The sequence below is a fragment of the Rhinopithecus bieti genome, unplaced genomic scaffold (genome assembly GCF_001698545.2).
Source record: "Rhinopithecus bieti isolate Rb0 unplaced genomic scaffold, ASM169854v2 scaffold_11110, whole genome shotgun sequence".
NCBI classification, from domain to species: domain Eukaryota; kingdom Metazoa; phylum Chordata; class Mammalia; order Primates; family Cercopithecidae; genus Rhinopithecus; species Rhinopithecus bieti.
In genome coordinates this window covers 1,181,678-1,202,088 of record NW_016806890.1, presented here as the reverse complement: position 1 = coordinate 1,202,088, position 20,411 = coordinate 1,181,678, and the positions used below count along the sequence as shown (strand labels likewise).

Here is a 20,411-nt window from a genome sequence, read left to right as displayed (position 1 = left end):
AAAAAAAAAAAAAAAGGCCTTTTTGCTATCACCGTGCAAGAAATTATTAATGCACAAATGCAAAATATCGAGATACATTATAAAAAGTATTATGCTGCATAGTAGTATGTAATATAAAAATACCAAGACAGCCAGAGAGGTTGGAATTTGCCCCTTCTCTTCTGCCATAAATAGGTTAACTTTGGATTTCAGATAAAAATTTAGAAGGCTGAACATACATGGCCTGTTACTGCTGTTATGTTTTTAAAAACTGAACTCAAGTGAAAAGAAGGCAGAACTGCCACTCTACTTCAGTCTACAACTTTAGAAGTATAGCATTTATATGATCCAAAAATTTCAACTGCCTTCAGTTTTATTTGAAGTTTATTAATAATATTTTGTTTGCTCATTCACACTCCAGGATTAAAAAAAAAATTGTTTGTGGTAAAATATACACAATATAAGATTTATCATTTTAACAAATTTTTTTTTTTTTGAGATGGAGTCTCACTCTGTTGCCCAGGAAGGAGTACAGTGGTGCAATCTCGGTTCACTGCAACTTCCACCTCCCAGGTTCAAGCAATTCTAGTGCCTCAGCCTCCTGCACAGCTGGGATAACAGGCATGTGCCACAATGCCCGGCTAATTTCTGTATTTTTAGTAGAGATGAGGTTTCACCGTGTTGGTCAGGAGGGTCTCAAACTCCTGGCCTCAAGTATCTGCCCACCTCGGCCTCCCGAAGTGCTGGGATTATGGGCGTGAGCCACTGTGCCCAGCCATTTTAACAATTTTTAAGTGTACAGTGATGTAGCATTAAGTACATTCACGTAGTTGTGCAAACCATGACCATCAACCATCTCCAGAACCTTTTAATCTTCCCCAACTGAAACTCTGTACCCATTAAACACCAATTCACCATTCCCTAATATTCCCAGTCCCTGGCAAACACCATTCTACTTTCCATCTCTATGAATTTGACCAGTTTAGGAAATTCATAAGAGGAATCATACAGTATCTTTTCCTTTTTGGACTGGCTTCATTCACTCAGCATAATGTCTTTAAGATTCGCCCGTATTGTAGCATGTGTCAAAGTTTCTTCATCTTAAGGGTAATAATATTCTACTGTATGCATACAGCACATTTTGTTTATTCATCTGTCAGTGATACTTGGGCTGCTTCCACCTTTTAGCTACTGTGAATAACATGGCTGTGAACATCCATGGGTAGACAAAACATATTCAAATCCCTGCTTTCACTTCTTTTGGGTATTTATAACTAGAAGTGTAATTGATGCATCACACAGTAATTCTATGTTTAATTTTTTAAGGCAAGGAGAAAGAGACTTTGTTTCAGACCTGGAGATCTGGGCATGGTGGTAGCAGGAAAAGTGGGTAAAAAAGGCTAATAAAAGACAAAAAAGAAAAAAGAAAAGGAAAACTCAGAAAAAAGAGAGTTAGAAACAATTATCATGGTCAAATCTTTCCATTGTTCTCATATTGCAACTAGGAATACTGCAAAGAAACAACCTTTTCTAAACTCTTCTAAAATCATTTTCTCTACCTTTCTTTCTAATCCCATATATATAGTTTAGTGTTGTCTATTTCTCATGCACATTTTCATTTCCTCCAAAAGAAGCCCCTTCTTCCCCTAGGCATACAGCATAGGTTAAACAAATACTTGCTGAATTGCAAGGTCACTTAAGACATTTTGAGTGACTACAGGTCCTAGTTTTAACAGCTTTGGTCAAAGGAACCTAAATTAGTCTCCATAGCAATAAGCTGTCCTCAAACATCACACTGACTTTGTCACTCACCTCTTGATCCCTTAGATTTGTATCTCCTGCAAATATAACTGTAGCTGACTCTGGAGCCTCTTGCATTTTCTTTAAAACAATTTTTAACTGATTCATTCGTTCCGCAGCATGCCCTCTGGTGCTCTCCAAATGGGATGTCATAAGGCAAAGCTCATTTCCTGACACATTCACCTGCAACAGGACAAACAGTCATTAAAATTGTCCACTGACTATTAATACTGAACTTTAATAACAAAATCAGCAGATTGTTCTGTCAAATGGTATAGATCTACTAAACTGAAACTGTATAATCAGCACTGCGTCTATCCCTCCAGATCAAAAGAAGTATTAAAGCACTAACCCTGTCCCCAAAGAAGACTGTTTAGCAAGCACGACCTACCCCCAGATGTCACCTCCACTGTGAACCTTTCCCCAGTGTCCCCAGGCCATCAGTGGCTCCCTCCTCAATACACCTAAGGCATGCTGAACAGACTGTTTTAAAGCCCGGGAGGCGGAGCTTGCAGTGAGCTGAGATCTGGCTACTGCACTCTAGCCTGGACGACAGAGCGAGACTCCGTCTCAAAAAAAAAAAAAAAAAAAGAAAAGAAAACAATAGACTGAGAATTCTATCTGCATTTAAAATTTATGTAAAAACTTAATTTTAGAAAGTGTTAAAGAGTTTCTAAAAGAATCTACATGTGTGAAGCAAATTTTCTCAAAAGGCAATGGTTTTAAAATAACAACACAAAACTATGAAAAAATCTATTTTTTTTTATAAAACACTCAATTTTAAAATTACTCACATGCACACATAAAAGGTTTCTCATCATTTTGGTACTTGGAAAAGGAATAATCTCTTGGCTTTTTAATTTCACTCTTGATTTCTTCAACATTATAGCTGTGAAATATCCTTCTTCATGACCTACAAATATTTGTGGAAAAGAATTTAGGCTGAGAAGGTCAAAGTTATTTTCAGTTTACCACAAGTTTGCCTACTGAAGAATTTTATAGCAAACAGGTAACAGATATTTACATGGATCTAAATCTTTAAACTATTATTTCAAAAGAGTTCATCACGGCCAAACAAGTCTACCTCCCTCCCTCCCAAATTTTAACTAGAAGCTTAGAATAAATAAAATAAATAAATAAAAAAAGACCAGGCACAGTGGCTCATGTCTGTAATCCCAGCACTTTAGGAGGCCAAGGTGGGCGGATCACCTGAGGTCAGGAGTTTGAGACCAGCCTGACCAACATGGAGAAACCCCATCTCTACTAAAAATACAAAATTAACTGGGTATGGTGGCACATGCCTGTAATCCCAGCTACTTAGGAGGCTGAGGCAGGAGAATCACTTGAACCCGGGAGGTGGAGGTTGCGGTGAGCCGAGATCATGCCATTGCACTCCAGCCTAGGCAACAAGAGTGAAATTCCGTCTCAAAATAAATAAATAAATAAATAAAAATGAAAAAAAAAATGTAAACAAGTGTCAAAAAATAATGCTGCCAATATCAGATGAGAAAATTTGAGAAATTTCTGAAAGACCCAGAGTAGATAAGATGAACTGTGGCCAACTGATATCCATTTAGTACTTCTCACACTAGAAGTTCCAGAAAAATTACAGTAAATGAAAAAAAATCTAGAAAGATATAAACCTGCAAGAACAGAAAATAGGAGTAGAGGCCACGAATGAAAGCTTCCAATAGTTTTTCAGAAAACAGACGGAGAAATGGTAACTGGTTTATCAAAACAGAAGGAAACCACTTGAGTGACTGTAGCAGAGAACCATAGACAGGAAGCAAGCAGATTTGTTCCACCAAAATCTGGAAACAGTGCTTGAACATAAAGGTACCACAAAAGGTAAGGTGCTGAGGTAAGAAGAGGAGGGCCAGTTCAAGGTCTGGATACGGGGTTAAACAACTCCCAGGTTTCCTCAACTCCTTAGAGCTAAGTGACCGTCCCTCTATTAACAGGAGACTAGGGTTTTACAGATAACTAAATTTTAGAGGCTCCAGAGTCACCAACCACAGGGAGGGGCATGCGTGTTAGTCCTGGGCTGATAGAGGAATGGGTTGAACACTGATTAAGTGTGCCGACTCAGCTCCTTTCCCCTGACCTGCTTCCAGAAGGCAGGCAAAACAAGCACACCACCCCAGCCCCAACACCCAGAAGGCAGAAAGCTAAATCATTCTTTTTGGAGAAACAAAATGGCCTCAGATTAAAGGCCTGTATATACCAACACACTGACAATTGTGGGTCTCCCTCAAATGAGTAAGTAGTTTGCTCCACAATCAATCCCTCACCCCTCTCCAGTGAGGTAAACTACTTAGTCTTGTAATCAACATTTTAGTGTTTGGTGTTTAAATGTGAACCAAAAGCCAAGGATCCCTACATATTTAAGGAAGAGGTCTAACATGACATGCTGGATACTGACATGACATAGCATAATTGAAACAAACAAAAGAAGGAAATAAAACAATGCATGGAAAGAGATTAAAACCTAAAACAAACAAAAAACTAACAAAAAAGATACTGTATCCATAAACCAAGAAAAGTATGCCATAAAAAAGATATTCAGTGAATAGGAGGCCTAGGAAATTAAAATAATGCTATCTAAAAGTCAAGATAGTTGCCAAGAAAGTAGAACAGACAGTCAATAGAGATAGGAGAATAAGAGAGTTAAGAAAATTCAAGGATCAACCCAGAAGGTCCACCGTTTAACAGAGGGAGTTCAGAAAAAGGGGAGGAGTAAAAAACTATAAGGGAGGAAAGAAGAGACAAGGAGAAAAGGAAAGAGAAATAATGAAAAGAATGAAAGGAGAGGCAAGGGGAACGGTGGGAGGAAGGGACAGAGGGAGAAAAGGATTTTCAACAACTAAGGTTTTCCACATATTAAAATTCCACAGATTAAAAGTTCTCACCAAGCATTCAGTACAATAAACGTTAAAAGACCCAAAGAACATGAGGGTTAAAAAGAAGACCCTCAAAGCTTCCAGAGAGTAGGGAAAAAGAAAAGAATAAGAATTAGAATGACATCAGCCTTATCACCCATAATCAATAATGGAAACTAGAAGACATTGAAGAATGCCTTCAGAATTCTGAAGGAAAATATCTGTTTACCCAGATACCTATCTTCAACCAAACTATCAAGAACCACAAAGCTACAACACAGACATTTTCAAATTGGCTGGGATTCAAAAACTTCACTGTCCATGCACTGTTTCTTAGAAATTAGAGAGGGTGCTCCAATAAAATGAGGAAGTAAACTAAGAAGGAAGCATGAGAATCAAAAATCCTAAAAGAATCCCCAAGAGAATACAAAAACGTTCCATTGGGAGACACACACAGACTGAGAGAGAACCCTCTCCTTAGAAATTCTCGATTAAGGAGTCAACTGAAATTAAAAATCACATACTATATAAAAATGAAAGTCAAAGAAAACACTATACAGTTGACACTTGAACAACACAGGTTTGAACTTTAAGGGTCGACTTATACAGGTATTTTTTCAATAAATACGGTTGGTCCTCTGTATCTGTGGGTTCTGCATCCACAACCTAATGTGGGTTGAAAACACGGTCTTTTTTTTTTTGAGACGGAGTCTCGCTCTGTCGCCCAGGCTGGAGTGCAGTGGCACGATCTCGGCTCACTGCAAGCTCCGCCTCCCAGGTTCATGCCATTCTCCCGCCTCAGCCTCCGAGTAGCTGGGACTACAGACACCCGCCACCTCGCCTGGCTAGTTTTTTGTATTTTTTTAGTAGAGACGGGGTTTCACCGTGTTAGCCAGGATGGTCTCGATCTCCTGACCTCGTGATCTGCCCGCCTCGGCCTCCCAAAGTGCTGGGATTACAGGCTTGAGCCACCGAGCCGGGCCGAAAACACAGTCTTCTCAGAACGTGAAACCTGCAGATATGGAGTGCTCACATATAGATGGGTTCTGCAGAGCAGACTGAGGAACCTGAGTATGTGTGAATTTTGGTATCCACCAAGGAACCTTAGAACCAATCCCCTGGCCGGGCGCGGTGGCTCAAGCCTGTAATCCCAGCACTTTGGGAGGCCGAGACGGGCGGATCACGAGGTCAGGAGATCGAGACCATCCTGGCTAACACGGTGAAACCCCGTCTCTACTAAAAAATACAAAAAACTAGCCGGGCGAGGTGGTGGGCGCCTGTAGTCCCAGCTACTCGGGAGGCTGAGGCGGGAGAATGGCGTAAACCCGGGAGACGGAGCTTGCAGTGAGCTGAGATCCGGCCACTGCACTCCAGCCTGGGCGACAGAGCCAGACCGGTCTCAAAAAAAAAAAAAAAAAAAAAAAAAAAAAAAAAAAAAAAAGAACAATCCCCTGAAACCAAGGAAACCTGTATATGAAAATCACGAGATGTGGCCAAAGCAGTAATTTTAAATATTTATTTAGCAAAAAAAAATTAGGATGGAAAAATTTAACTAAATACTTTAGGGGCAAAAAACGTATAAAAAGAACAACAAAATAAATAAGGGGAATTATTAAAATAAAGACTTACTTTTGAAAAGCATAACCACAATGTGATTATTTCACTTAAAACTTTTAACAACTAAATTTCAACAAAAGGCATTCAGTTTCTCAAATTTTAGCATTTATATTTTCCTGAAAAATCACCCATTTCCTTTTCACTTATTAACCTTTTCACACTCATTAAGTTGTATAAAATATTCTCCTATAATTATTGTAGTATCCTGGGTCTTGCTTATTTTTCTCAAACTTATTTATTTGTGCTTTTTCTTCTCCATGTCCCAATAGACCAACTTTGATTTATCCATCTCACTGATCTGTTTTCAAAGAAAAGACAAGTTGAATAACAAAATTGTTACCTGTAATAATCTCATAATCACTTGCTCTCTTCTTTAGGTAGCTATAATATGGGGGAATAACTTCCTGTAGAAATATCACATCTGGGCTGTACCTAATGAAAAAACATCAATTTATGACAAATACCAAGTATACCATTTCATTTTCAGCTACCTAAATGAAGGAAATTCCACAACATACCAAAAACAAAAAACCCTCTTGCGCACCTAATATTGAGTGTTTATGCTGATCTTTGGTAACTATAAAATGAGAAAGATGTGTGCTATTTAAGTAGTACTATAACAAACATATCAAAAGAACTAGAAAACTGACATTAGAAACCACCATACTGAGAGACTTCAATGGTCCTACACACTAAGAGATGCTTTCAACATTTCTTTCAATCCTCTTGAAGCAGTTATTATCCACAATGAAGAAAGCTGACCTCCAGAGAACTTAAGTGATTTGGCCAAGGTCACAGAGCCAGTATGGCACACAAATAGATCTTTTTGGTAGTTTTAATTTCACGTAGTTATTATAAACAAAGTTAAAGAAGAAAACAGTACTAAAAGGCTTCTAACAAAAATTAGTGTTCCCACTTTGCTGCAGCCTGTAATCCTGCTCTCAGAGGCAATCATCTCAATTATTTCAGATGTTTCTTCTCAGAGCTGGACATTGAACTTAGGTTTAATTCGAAAGCCCACAACCTTGAACTATTACTTTGAATATACATAAGACACATTACTATTAAACAGAAGTGATAATACTTACAACGCTAAGTAGGAACACACCCCTCGAGCCCTCTCTGACAGATTGTTTAGATCTAATCCATCAATATTCCAGGTAATGAAGCAGAACATGCTGTCATTTTCTTGCTGAGTATCTTCAGATGGGCTGATTTTAGAAGTGGTGGAATCAGTTGTTTCTTCATTGGTTAGGTCAACACTGGCAAGATCAGAATAAAACACAGCTTTGCAAATAATCTATACACTGATTAGGAATTATTTTGTATTTGTAGCCTTCATTTTACAGACAAATTTTTAAAAAGCCCTAAAAGTTTGACACTGTCCTTACAGGGTTAACAAAAATTGCATGCCAGGTTCTAGATACAAATATAATTAAGCATTAATCACGCTGCACTTTGGCCCACTTCTTTGTAACGGAAAGTCATCCCATAGCCCTATATACTGGCCACTTGCATCCCCATTGCTCCTGTGGGTAGGATCTCTGACATTAGAATCATAAGGCTTTTGTTTAAGAATTGCTTAAGAAGTTTTTCAGACGCTGAATTCCAGCAGAAAGCTGACACCAACCAGTTTGAAGACATCCCAGAGGAACTGAATCTGCATGAGAATGCAGTTTTTTCATCTCCAGATCCCATGACTTCATCATTGCACTCTGACCAATCAACAATCCTCACACCTTGGTCCACTCAACACCCTTTCAAGTCTCAAGCTCCAGACTTCTCAAGGAGAATCTGAAGTTTCCTCCAGTCTCCTGGTTTGGCGGCCTTACAATTAAATTTTTTTTTCTGCTGCAACCCTTGGTGCCTCAGGGTATTGACTTGCAAGCTGTACCCCAACTACCTAGGGCACATGTCCACAAGGTAGTCAGGACCTCTTGAGGGTGTGTCACTGGCGCGTCCTTAACCTTGGCAAAATAAACCTTCTAAATTGATTTAGACCTGTCTCAGATACTTTTGAGTTCATAGATAGATTCTTATTGCACTGTCCAAATGTTTGCTCACTTAGGTAGTTACAGACAACTTAATATCCTTCAATGACATGTGTCACTAAAATAACTGTATAAACTATAATCCCAAATTAGACTCAGAAATGTAGGATTTCTAAATCTTTTTGGAATCTTTTAAAATCATATATTAAATAAGATCTCATTGTGGCAGATAAATAGGAACTGCAAATTCTTTGCTACTCCCCTCTTTGAGTGATGAAGCCTAATGCCCCTCCCCTTTGAATCCAGACCTTAGTGGTTTGCTTACCACAGGGAAAGAATATTCTGGGACTTTTGAGGTTTGGCCTTAAGATAATCTGCCATTTCCATTCAAGGCTTTTGGAACACTTCCTCCAGGAACCCTGGAACTGCCATGTAAAAAGTTCAACCACCCTGAGACTGCCATGCTGGAAAGGACATATGTATGTGCTCCAGTCCACAGTCCTGACTCCACCATCTGTTCCCCTAACCAATGCCCCAGACATATGAGTGGAGGGACAAACATTATTAAAAGGTGACTCCGAAGCATGTATAAACTATTCATGAATTTAAAAAATAGGTGTTTGAATTTATAATTTTAATGCCAACATTTTAACTTTTCTCCTATACACGATTCACCCAGATTCCTCAAATGTTACATTATTAAAAGGTGACTCCTAAGCATGTATAAACTATTCATGAATTTTAAAAATAGGTGTTTGAATTTGTAATTTTAATGCCAACATTTTAACTTTTCTCCTACACACGATTCACCCAGATCCCTCAAATGTTAACATTTTACTTACTTAACATTTACTTGCTTTGTTCTTTTTACTCTGAACCATTTGTTTAAATATTTTTGTATTATTTCCTAAACACAAAGACATGCTTATATATACAGTAATGCATCACATTTGGAGAAGTGTGTCATTAGGTGATTTCATCATGATGCAAACATCATAGAGAGAATTTACACAAACCTAGATGGTACAGCCTCCTACACACCCGGGCTATACGGTCTAGCCTATTGCTCCTAGCCTACAAACCTGTACGGCATGCTACTATACTGGATACTGTAGGCAACTGTAACACAATGGCAAAGGTATAGCGAAAATACAGTCATGATTTTATGGGATGATCTTCATTTATGCAGTTTGTTGTCAACTGAGATGTGGTTATGTGGCGCATAATGGTATACTCTAGTATGATCATCAAGTCAGAAGATTATCATTGATACAAGTTTTTCTTTTTCTTATTGCCGCCTGTGGCTAGATTTAATATTATCTAAAGACCTAGTTCAATCTTGCCAATTGTGCTACTAGTGTCCTAATCCAGGATCACGTTACATTTAGATGGCATGTCTCTTTTAATTTTCTTTAATCCAGAACAGTTTTTCAGTCTTTGTCTCTCATGACTGACATTTTTGAAGAGTACAGGCCATTTATCTTACAGAATGTCCTTCAGTTTGGGCTTATGTTTTCCTATTATTTGGTTCAGATTACGCATTTTTTGGCAGGAATGTCACAGAAGTGATAGTATGTCCTCCTCAATGCATCATTATCAAGCATCTGATACGGAGCTGTCCCATTCCTGGTGATGTTAGCTTTGATCACTTGGTTAAAGTGTTGTTAACCAGATTTCTCTACTACAAAGTCATGATTTTCCCCATCATAGTATTTCGTGGGAAAGTACTTTCTGATTATGTAAATATGCTGTTGTTCACTGAACTTTCCTACTAGTTTTAGTATCTGTTGATGATACCTGCCTGAAATAATTATCAATATGGCAGTTTCCAAATGAAGATTTTTTTCTAATTCCTCATGCCTTCTATATTTAATAGTTGGAGTTCTACTGTAAGGAAAAATGTTCCCTTCTCTCTTGGGCAACTGTATTTATATCAGTATGGGTTCTTTTTGTATGGATTGTAATCTATTCCTACCAAGCATCCTGTTGCTTGGATTACATCAGATTTGATGGGGAATGAGGGTAGGGAGCTTTTAAGCTAGGTCTTGTGCCCTTCTGGCACATCCCCAACATTTTCTGGGCACCTCCTACTTTCTAACACCACAGATATCATAGGCTCATCTTGTACTTTTTTTGCCCCTGCTCAGTCATTTCTTTTTAACTTTTTTTTATTTTTATATTAAACCTCTTCCATTCTATGAAATCAGTCATTTCTAAAAAGCCCTTGTTCCTTTCAGTGAAGAATGGTATTTAGAGGCCATGATCTGGGTGCTAGATGAACTTAATGCCAATTTTGAAGCATAAAATATTTTGAATTGTCTTCCTTTTACATAAAATAACCTTCAAGAGCATAAAAAAAAAGTGTAAAACTTTCTTTTGTGAATTTCACCCCACCCAAAAGTTCTCTTATTCAACAATGAGCTAATATTAAGGCTTTTTTCAACGCCTTACTGTGGGGGAAAGAGAGATCAGACTGTTATTGTGTCTATGTAGAAAGAGGAAGACATAAGAAACTCCATTTTGATCTGTACTAGGAAAAATTCTTCTGCCTTGAGATGCTGCCAATCTGTAACCCTAGACCCAACCCTGTGCTCACAGAAGCATGTGCTGTATTGACTCAAGTTTTAATGGATTTAGGGCTGTGCAGGATGTGCTTTAGTCAAATATGTGTGTGCAGGCAGTATGCTTCGTAAAAGTCATTGCCATTCTCCAGACTTGAGTACCCAGGGACACAATGTGCTGCAGAAGGCCACAGGGACCTCTGCCCAAGAAAGCCTGGGTATTGTCCAAGGTTTCTCCCCACTGAGACAGCCTGAGATATGGCCTTATGGGAAGGGAAAGACTCGACAGTCTCCCAGCCTGACACCCGTAAAGGGTCTGTGCTGAGGAGGATTAGTGCCAAGAGGAAGGCCTCTCTGCAGTTGAGAAAAGAGAAAGGCATCTGTCTCCTGCTCGTCCCTGGGAATGGAACGTCTCGGTGTAAAACCCGGTCATACATTCTATTTACTTGGATAGGAGAAAACTGCCTTATGGCTGGAGGTGAGACATGCTGGCGGCAATACTGCTCTTTATTGCACTGAGATGTTTGTGTAAAGTCAAACAAACCTGGCCTATGTGCACATCCAGGCACAGCACCTTTCCTGAAACTTATTTTATGACACAGAGTCCTTTGCTCACATGTTTTCCTGCTGACCCTCTCCCTATCATTACCCTACAGTCCTGCCACATCTCCCTCTCCGAGGTGGTAGAGACAGTGATCAACAAATACTAAGGGAACTCAGAGACCAGTGCCAGTGCGGGTCCTCCATATGCTGAGCGCCTGTCCCCTAGGCCCACTTTTCTTCCTCTATACTTTGTCTCTGTGTCTTACTTATTTTCTCAGTCTCTCGTCCCATCTGATGAGAAATACCCACAGGTATGGAGGGGCAGGCCCCCCTTCATCTTACCACCATAGAGAAAAAGCCAAGTGATTCCATGCCTGATCAAAGATGTTGTTTCCTTTTTATGGAAAGCATTAAAACCAGAAAGGAAAATTATTAGCTCTTTATTTCTGTCAAATCTTCTGTTTCATAACTGAATTTAAAAATACATATACTGTCAAAGACAAAGGTGTTTGTTAATCACATTAGGCCCCCTACCTATCCGGCACACACACCTTTTTTTCCAAGTTTAAAGATGTCCAACTATAACTCAATCTACTTCATAAAACTGTAAACACAACCCCTACTTTCCTCAATGGGTGGACTGTCATGGGTGATGTATGGGGAGAGCATGAAGGTGTCATTAACCATAGTTTATACTTACTGAGTTCTATATGCCAGGCACAATTCCAAGTGTTTTACACCTATTAGCTCACTTAATCCTTACCACAACCCCATGAGGAAGGGGTCGCACAGATAAAGAAACTGAGGCAGAGAGAGGTTACATAGTTACTAAACAGCACAGGTAGACTTAGAACCTTATTACTATCCCCACTGCACAAAGAAATTGAGGCAGAGAGAGGTTAGACAGTTACTAAACAGCACAGGTGGACTTAGAACCTTTGCATTTTGGCTCCAGAGTCCATGCTCTTATTCACTATGCCATCCTTTCCTCCTCTAGTTTCATTGCAATCCAATTCCATATTGATACAATTTGGATGTTTGTCCCCTCCAAATCTCATATTGAGATATAATCCATAATGTTGGAAGTGGGGTCCAGTGGGAGGTGTTTGGGTCATGGGGGCAGATCCCTCATAAATGTCTTGGTGCTATCCTCACATTAGTGAGTTCTTGCAAGATCTGGTTGTTCAAAAGTATGTGGCACCACACCACCCTCTTGCTCCTGCACTCACCATGTGATACCTGGGCTCCCCCTTCCCTTCTGCCATGATTGAAATCTTCCTGAGGCCCAGCAAAGCCTGGGGCCTTGCTTCCAGTAGAGCCTGCAGAACTGTTAGCCAATTAAATCTCTTTTCTTTATAAATTACCCAGTCTCAACGCAAGAACCTAACACAATTATCTCTGCAATTTATGCAACACCCACAATATTTAATGTTTAATGCAGCAAGAAAAACCAGGCAACTGTATTTAAAATTTCCATTTGGGAAAATGAAAAGGGAAATAAACTCTAAAACGTTGCTGTACAGAAATACTAAGGGAACAGAAAGGGACTGGCAAACGTTAAGGGCATGATTTTTTGACTTCATTCCTAAGCAGATGAGGAAGCGCTTTTGTCAGTATATCTGGTGTCTCAGGTTTTATGTGTTAGGCCAGTGCTCTTCAACTTTAAATCACCAGGAGATCTTGTCAAAATACAAATTCTGATTCAGTAGGTCTGGGTGAGACCTAAGATTCTGCATGTCTAACAAATTCGCAAGTAGTAGTGGCATGCTGCTGGTCCAGAGTCCACACTCTGAGTAACAAGGCTCTGGGACATGGGCTGTCAATGCTGGCTCTGCATTAGAATTACTTGCACAGCTTAAAAAAAAAAAAAAAAAAATACAATGAGGAATACACAGGCCCTACTCAAGACTAATTAAATTAGAATCTGTTGGTTTTTTTTATTTCCCCAGATAATTCCAATATGCAGCTAAGATTCAGCATAGCTGTTTTAAGAGGATTTCCCTGGTATCTCATCAGAGACACTAAAGATAGATTCTAATGTAGGGGGCTAAATCACTTTAGTGTTCAATTTCAATTTTTGTTGATATCCCAGGAATTCACTCCAGAATTGAGATTCCTGCCCCAATCATTTAAGACAGCCAATGCCCTTGCTCAGTAGGGTTGAGTTTCTCTGGTCATAAAATCTTCCAATCAATTTTTTTTCTTTTCCTTTCATTTTGCTAAAGCCAACATCAAAAATCTAATCACCCCACGCTCTGTGAATGCACAGGCCTTAGAAACACCCCGAAGTTTGCCCCTTCCCCATTTTTCTCTCTTCAGCAAACTAAACTTTAAAACTTCACTCTCATTCATACTTGACCTGAGTTCTGAGAGACAAGAGACCACAGCCTAATCAACACCTTTGCTTGTTTTTGCCAATTTACCATTCCGGGGTAAGAGAATCCTAATAGCCATGACACTATTGCTTAGCTTGATCCGCATCTTTTCTGAGGGCCTATTCCAGGAAATCCACTTACTTTGTTACTATTTATTGGTTACCATACAGACTATTGCAACCAACAGACATTCATTCAGGTTGGTTTGACCAAAACAGGTGAATTTATAAGGAAACAACACGTCACAGAGCCTGGTACAGAAATACAGCCATGTTTAAGGAAGGGCAGTTAAGGGCTTTCTCTCAATCCTACACTTCAACTTCCCTCTGCTTCCTTCTCTCGCTGCAGACCTCTGTTCTCAGCTTCTCTGTACCCAAAAAAAGATATGTATGAATCCTCACAGGTGCTAAGTTAACACGTTACAGTTCCAGCTCCATAGGAAGACTCAGACTTGACTCTCTTGGTCCTAATTCTGAAACCAAGGAGAGGATCTGACTGGCCAGTTTGAGCTAGGTGAACACCTCCTAGACCAACTTGCTCTGGTTAGTAAAACGGAAGCCAGAGACAAATCACTGTGGGTGAGCAGACAATTCCCCAACAAGAGGCAAGACAGAGAAAGGAACCTAATGAAAATATCTTATCACATCTGTAAGCCAATGCAGCTGAAAAGACCAAAGGGAAAATACAGTCTCCACTATGAAATCAATTTTACAGGTTGTACATATAACTGGGACAATTTTATACCTTCAGTAAATATTTACTGGGAGCTTATGATGTGTCAAATGTTGTCAGACTTTGGGAAATTAACAATGTATAAAACAGATACTCCTTACTAGACGTGCAGTCTAGTAGGAGACATAAAACAATGAACAGCACTTACAATATGGACTAAGTTATTGTAACAGGGGTCATGCAGGATGCTATAAGAGTACCTAAAAGGGGAACCTTACCTAGACTTGGGACATCAGGAAAAGTTTCCTGGAGATAAATCGTGTCTCAGCTTGGGCCTTTAAGATAAATACTAGCAAGGAAGGAAAAAGAAAAAAAATCCAAGTAGAGGTAATAAAGATCTTTACGAAGATTCAAAGACAGGAGAAAATGACCCATTGGAAAAAAGTAAAAGTTTGATATGCCTGGAACCTGGAAAGACAGGTTCCAAGTTATGGAGCCAAATAGTAGAGGGCCTTGTAAGGTATCTACACTTTTCAAGAGTAGCAGTGCAGGAACTGGAGAGGGGCACTGAAATAACAGGAGTGGGTGTGCATTAAAAAAAATAACAACAACAGGCCGGGCGCGGTGGCTCAAGCCTGTAATCCCAGCACTTTGGGAGGCCGAGACGGGCGGATCACGAGGTCAGGAGATCGAGACCATCCTGGCTAACACGGTGAAACCCCGTCTCTACTAAAAAAAATAGAAAAAAATAGCCAGGCGAGGTGGCGGGCGCCTGTGGTCCCAGCTACTCGGGAGACTGAGGCAAGAGAATGGCGTAAACCCGGGAGGCGGAGCTTGCAGTGAGCTGAGATCCAGCCACTGCACTTCAGCCTGGGCGACAGAGCGAGACTCCTTCTCAAGAAAAAAAAAAAAACCTATTATTCTGGCTGGCCAGCCTATGGCCTAGAATAAATCAACAATTCAGGAAGCAAGGAGACTTCCAAGCTGCCATTCTTGGACGGAATTTTTGCCTTCATTCGTTTCAAACTTCTCGCTTACTTACTTCCTATCATTTGAGTTAAACATTACATTTCCATTTTTTCCTCCCTGGACTCCAAATCACGTTCGAAGTGACAGTATGGGGGAGTGTTAGATCCGCTGCTGGGGCGCATCTACGCGCAGCAGCAGCAACGCAAGCCCTGCTCCTCTGGGTACGCAGCTTGGAGATCTGCCTCAGCATCTTACGCCCAGCTCCACTGCAGGTTCCAGGACGCGCAGCGCAACCTGGTATCAAACTGCCTCCGTCCGTACTGGCTCCCAGCTCCCCTCATCACTTACTAGGTCTTGGGCTCAGAGATGGTTTCAGGGCGGCGTTCCAAGGTGCTCTCTTCCACCGGAGGCTCGAAGTAGGAGTTCAGAGCCCTCTGAAAAACAAAGGCACCAGGGATGAGGTTTGTGCGCTCCACCGACCTAGGTAACGGAGCGGGACGCGAGGACAGCAAAAGCGTACTTCCATTTCCCAGTCGTTCTCGGCCAGGAAGCACTGAGCCACAGCGGCATCGCAGCTCGCGACCGAGGCAAACTCCACACACAGAAGTCGCCGCTTCTTCACCTCTGGCTCGCCCTCTTCCTCCGCCGCCCCCAGGCAACTCCCCAGCTCCATCTTCTTGCCGCCTCCGCACCGCCCCTTTAAGCGGAACAAGAGGCCAACGGTCGGCTCTGCGCAGGCGCTTGCGCCATGGCGCTTCCGCATCAACCGCCCGGCAGGGAAACTCGCTCCGCTCTCCGAGAATAATAGGTGCAGCTGCGCCGCAGACGAGCCGCCGAGGTGGTGGGGACGAAGAGCGCGTGCGCGCGTGGTCACAAGCGTGCGGGAAACGTCAGTGAGCAAATCGCGGACCACCGTGGCCGCCAGCTGGCCTGATGCCCGGCCTCTTGCACTCCTAGGGACGGAGAAGGGTGCAGGTTCTTAGTCCTCTGTGTCCTTCTTTCACGAACTTCTGGATTTTCCAGCTCTTCCAAAGTTCGTTCTTGCGCAGAGCCCAAAGGCCGGAAAACCGTCCACGATGAACAGCGTGACTCTGAATCTGCGGGAGGTGATAAAGGCCATGACCAAGAGTCGCGGTTTTGATAGCGTTTTGGGAAAGGTATGGGAGGCGAAGCCTTGGCTTCTAATGAAGGGAAAGAAAGCACCGTGCTTGGTGCTGTTGTGAGCTTTGAATAATTATCTCTTGTTAGGTTCTGTTCTAGTAGCCTGTAAATTTACCTTAGTGATAATGATTACTACTTTAATGGAGCTCCTAAATATGCTGGATCGAACCCGTAAGTTCCCTATCTAAACATAGATAGGTATGGTTATGAGTCGTGGAGACAGAATTCCTCAGTTGTAAGGCTGGGAGGGACTTTGGATTTTGATCCTTCAACCAACAAGCGTCTGCATTGACCCAGAGAAGAATTAGAGAAACGTCTGCATTTAAGGCACATTACAGTCTAATTCTCTAGACTCTGGAGGATTAGAAGATAAATAATTGCAATAAGGTACGAAAGCCAAGTGCTTGGTAGAGTGGTGGACGAAGGGAGAAGTTGTTCCTCTGTAGTGGTTTGGGAAATTTCTCAAAGGCATGCAACTCCTGAAGAAATAAGTTAGCCCTTGGAGTAAAACGGAGTGCTTTTCTGAGACCAGCACTCACAAAGCCCGAAGGTGTTTGTTTTCATTTTTGTTTTTTTTTAAGAAGAGGTTTCACTCTTGTTGCCTAGGCTGGAGTGCAATGGCGCGATCTCGGCTCACTGCAACCTCCAACTCCCCGGTTCAAGCGATTTTGCTGCCTCACTCAGCCTCTTGAGTGGCTGGGATTACAGGCATGTGCCACCATGCCCAGCTAATACTGTATTTTTAGTAGAGACAGGGTTTATTCATGTTGATCTGGCTGGTCTCGAACTCCTGACCTCAGGTTATCCACCTGCCTCTGCCTCCCAAAGTGCTGGATTACTGGTGTGAGCCACCACGCCTGGCCTTGAAGGTGTGTTGTTGTTGTTGTTTTGAGACGGAGTCTTGCTCTGTCGCCCAGGCGGGAGTGCAGTGGCACCATCTCTGCTCACTGCAACCCCCACCTCCCAGATTCAAGTGATTCTCATGCCTCAGTCTCCCAAGTAACTGGGATTACAGACATGCGCCACCACGCCTGGCTAATTCTGTATTTTTATTAGAGACAGGGTTTCATCATGTTGGTCAGGCTGGTCTCAAAACTGCTGACCTCAGGTGATCCACCTGCCTTGGCCTCCCAGAGTGCTGCTGGGATTACAGGCGTGAGCCACTATGCCCGGCTAAAAGCAGGGATTTATTGAAAATGAAAGGACACGCCTGTGTTTAGGGTGTGGAGCACCAGCCCGAGGGCCCTGATACACCATGGAAGTCTCCTGTTAGCCACTTGGTACTCATCTCATGTAAATGAAGTGGTGTCCCACAATTGGCTGTGAAAAGCAACCAATCAGAGGCTAAAGTGAAGTTACAAAGTTCCACTTATATGCAAACAAAGACTTGCTATGCTATCAGACTCTGAAGTGAAGTTAGATAGTTACACTCCTATGGAAGATCTGATTGGTTGCAGAAAGCATAATTTTTTTTTTATATAAGGGCTAACTTCTTAGCATAATTTTGCTTTTTGCAACCAATCAAGGTACTTTCAGTTTCCCATCTGCCACACAGAAAAGGTGGGGGTTTGGAAAGGGAGAAGCCGCTGGTTCTTTTGTTACTTGGTGTGGAAAGTAACAAAAATATGTCTGAGATTCCTTCTGTGGAACAAAGTTCCTTCAAAGCCAATTTTAAAAGCCTATGTAAAAAATAATTATTCTTGCTACACTTTATGCAAATAATCTGGTCAAGTATAATAAAGCAAATCAGTCCTACCATGATTTGTCTTTAGTAAAACGGAAAACTGGAGAGAGAGAAAACTTTCAAAGGGTTTTCCTTTCAATTTACTTATAGGAAGTTGGCTTGAAACAGCCCTAGGTTGCCTGCCTCCAGACCCTATTCTCCTGCCTCACTTGTAAGAAAATGATGTTCCATAAGAAGCATTTATAACTAAACCTTGTGAACCCCAACAATTTGAGACAGGTCTCAGTTAATTTAGAAAGTTTATTTTGCCAAGGTTGAGGACGCACACGCGGTGACACAGCCTCCCGAGGTCCTGACAATATGTACCCAAGGTGGTCAGAGCACAGCTTGATTTTATACATTGAAGGGGTGGCCTGCCCCTCCACACCTGTGGGTGTTTCTCGTTAGGTGGAACGAGAGACTTGAGAAAATAAATGAGACACAGAGACAAAGTATAGAGAAAGAAAAGTGGGCCCAGGGGACCAGCGCTCAGCTTACAGAGGACCCACGCTGGCACCAGTCTCTGAGTTCCCTTAGTATTTATGGATAATTATCCTTACCATCAAAAAGATAAGGGAGTGGCAGGACAATGGGATGATTGTAGGGAGGAAATTAGTAGTAAGACATATAGATAAAGATCTCTGTGACATGAATAAGTTCAAAGGAAAATGCTGTGCCTTGAGATGCATATGCAAATATCTCCATAAACCTTTTAGCAGCATTGTTTCAGACTATCACATGGGGAGAAACCTTGGACAATACCTAACTTTCCTAGGCAGAGGTCCCTGCGACCTTTGGCCGTGTCCCTGGGTAGTTGAGATTAAGAGAATGGTAATGACTTTTAACCAGCAAGCTGTCTTTAGGCACTTGTTAAACAAAGCACATCCTGCACAGCCCAAAATCCATTAAGCCTTGAGTCACCACAGCACATGTCTCTTGCAAGGACAAGGTTGGGGTAGGGTCACAGATTAACAGCATCTCAAATACAGAACAAAATGGAGTCTCTTATGTATACTTCTTTCTATGTAGACACAGTAACAGGCTGATCTCTCTTTTCCCCACAATACATTTTAGGGAGATATGAGACATCAACAAATAGATGTAAAAAGAACACTGGTTCGGTCTGGAAAGGCAGGACAACTTGAAGCGGGAAGGGGGCTTCCAAGTCACGGGTAGGTGGGAGACAAATGGTTGCATACTTTTGAGTTTCTGATTCGCCTTTCCAAAGGAGGCAGTCAGATACACATTTATCTTAGTGAGCAGAGGGATGACTGAATAGAATAGGAGGCAGGTTTGCTCTAAGCAATTCTCAGCTTGAATTCTCCTTTTAACTTAGTGATTTGGGGGCCCAAGATATTTTCCTTTACATTTGCCCCCTTTTCTTTTAAAAAAAAAAATCTTTTGGAGAAAGCATTTTAGAAGCAAAATGAGTCTTTGGTCTCAGATTTCATCCAATCTCTCATGCTAGGATGGTTTATTCCTAGACAGATAGGTCCCGAGTTATTAGGAAAGCTAATTTTTAGAAGGTTGTGCAGTCTCATGTCCTGTGAAGAGAAAATAGGGGGAGGAAGGGAAAAAACCAACAAACAAAAGAACAGTTCTGGAAAATATACATAGGCGACATTGTTCTGAAGTCCATACATCAGTAGGCAGGTATGAAAGTGGCTTATGTATGTAAATAGGTTACTGTTATTTTCTTCTGAAGTTTAAGTTGTCTAGCTTCGGTTTGCAGGGCTTTACAAAAGCACAGTTTAGTTTTCAGTGTCTCCAAATTAGGAAAAAAAGAAAAGAAAGAAGAAAAAAATTAAAAATATTATTTTGGAGACTTGTAGCCAGGAAAAAGTAGAATTCAGCCTAAACTGTAGAAAATAATAAAAATTGATAAAATTAGGCAAGACTAGTGCCTAACAACAAGTTAGTGGACTATAGTCCACTAACAACAAGTGGACTATAGATTTTGAAACATAATTTTTCTCTCTCCAGTTTTCCATTTTTACTAAAGACAAATCATGGTAGGACTGATTTGCTTTATTATACTTGACCAGATTATTTGTATAAAGTGTAGCAAGAATAATTATTTTTCACATAGGCTTTTTAAATTGGCTTTGAAGGAACTTTGTTCCATAGAAGGAATCTCAGAC

The 20,411-nt window shown here is 41.1% G+C and overlaps 2 protein-coding genes across 2 annotated transcripts in view; one reads left to right on the top strand and one right to left on the bottom strand.

Annotated features, from left to right (window-relative positions):
- TDP2 (tyrosyl-DNA phosphodiesterase 2) overlaps positions 1-16,286 on the bottom strand; it is a 17,506-nt gene extending 1,220 nt beyond the window's left edge. The window contains exons 1-6 of the mRNA XM_017878537.1: positions 15,907-16,286; positions 15,735-15,820; positions 7,364-7,537; positions 6,616-6,707; positions 2,574-2,692; positions 1,792-1,962 (exon numbers count right to left, since the gene is read on the bottom strand). Of these exons, the coding sequence (XP_017734026.1) occupies positions 1,792-1,962; positions 2,574-2,692; positions 6,616-6,707; positions 7,364-7,537; positions 15,735-15,820; positions 15,907-16,149 (885 nt within the window). The 5' untranslated portion in view covers positions 16,150-16,286. The remainder of the gene's footprint in view (positions 1-1,791; positions 1,963-2,573; positions 2,693-6,615; positions 6,708-7,363; positions 7,538-15,734; positions 15,821-15,906) is intronic.
- ACOT13 (acyl-CoA thioesterase 13) overlaps positions 16,237-20,411 on the top strand; it is a 34,580-nt gene continuing 30,405 nt past the window's right edge. The window contains exon 1 of the mRNA XM_017878538.1: positions 16,237-16,543. Within this exon, the coding sequence (XP_017734027.1) occupies positions 16,463-16,543 (81 nt within the window). The 5' untranslated portion in view covers positions 16,237-16,462. The remainder of the gene's footprint in view (positions 16,544-20,411) is intronic.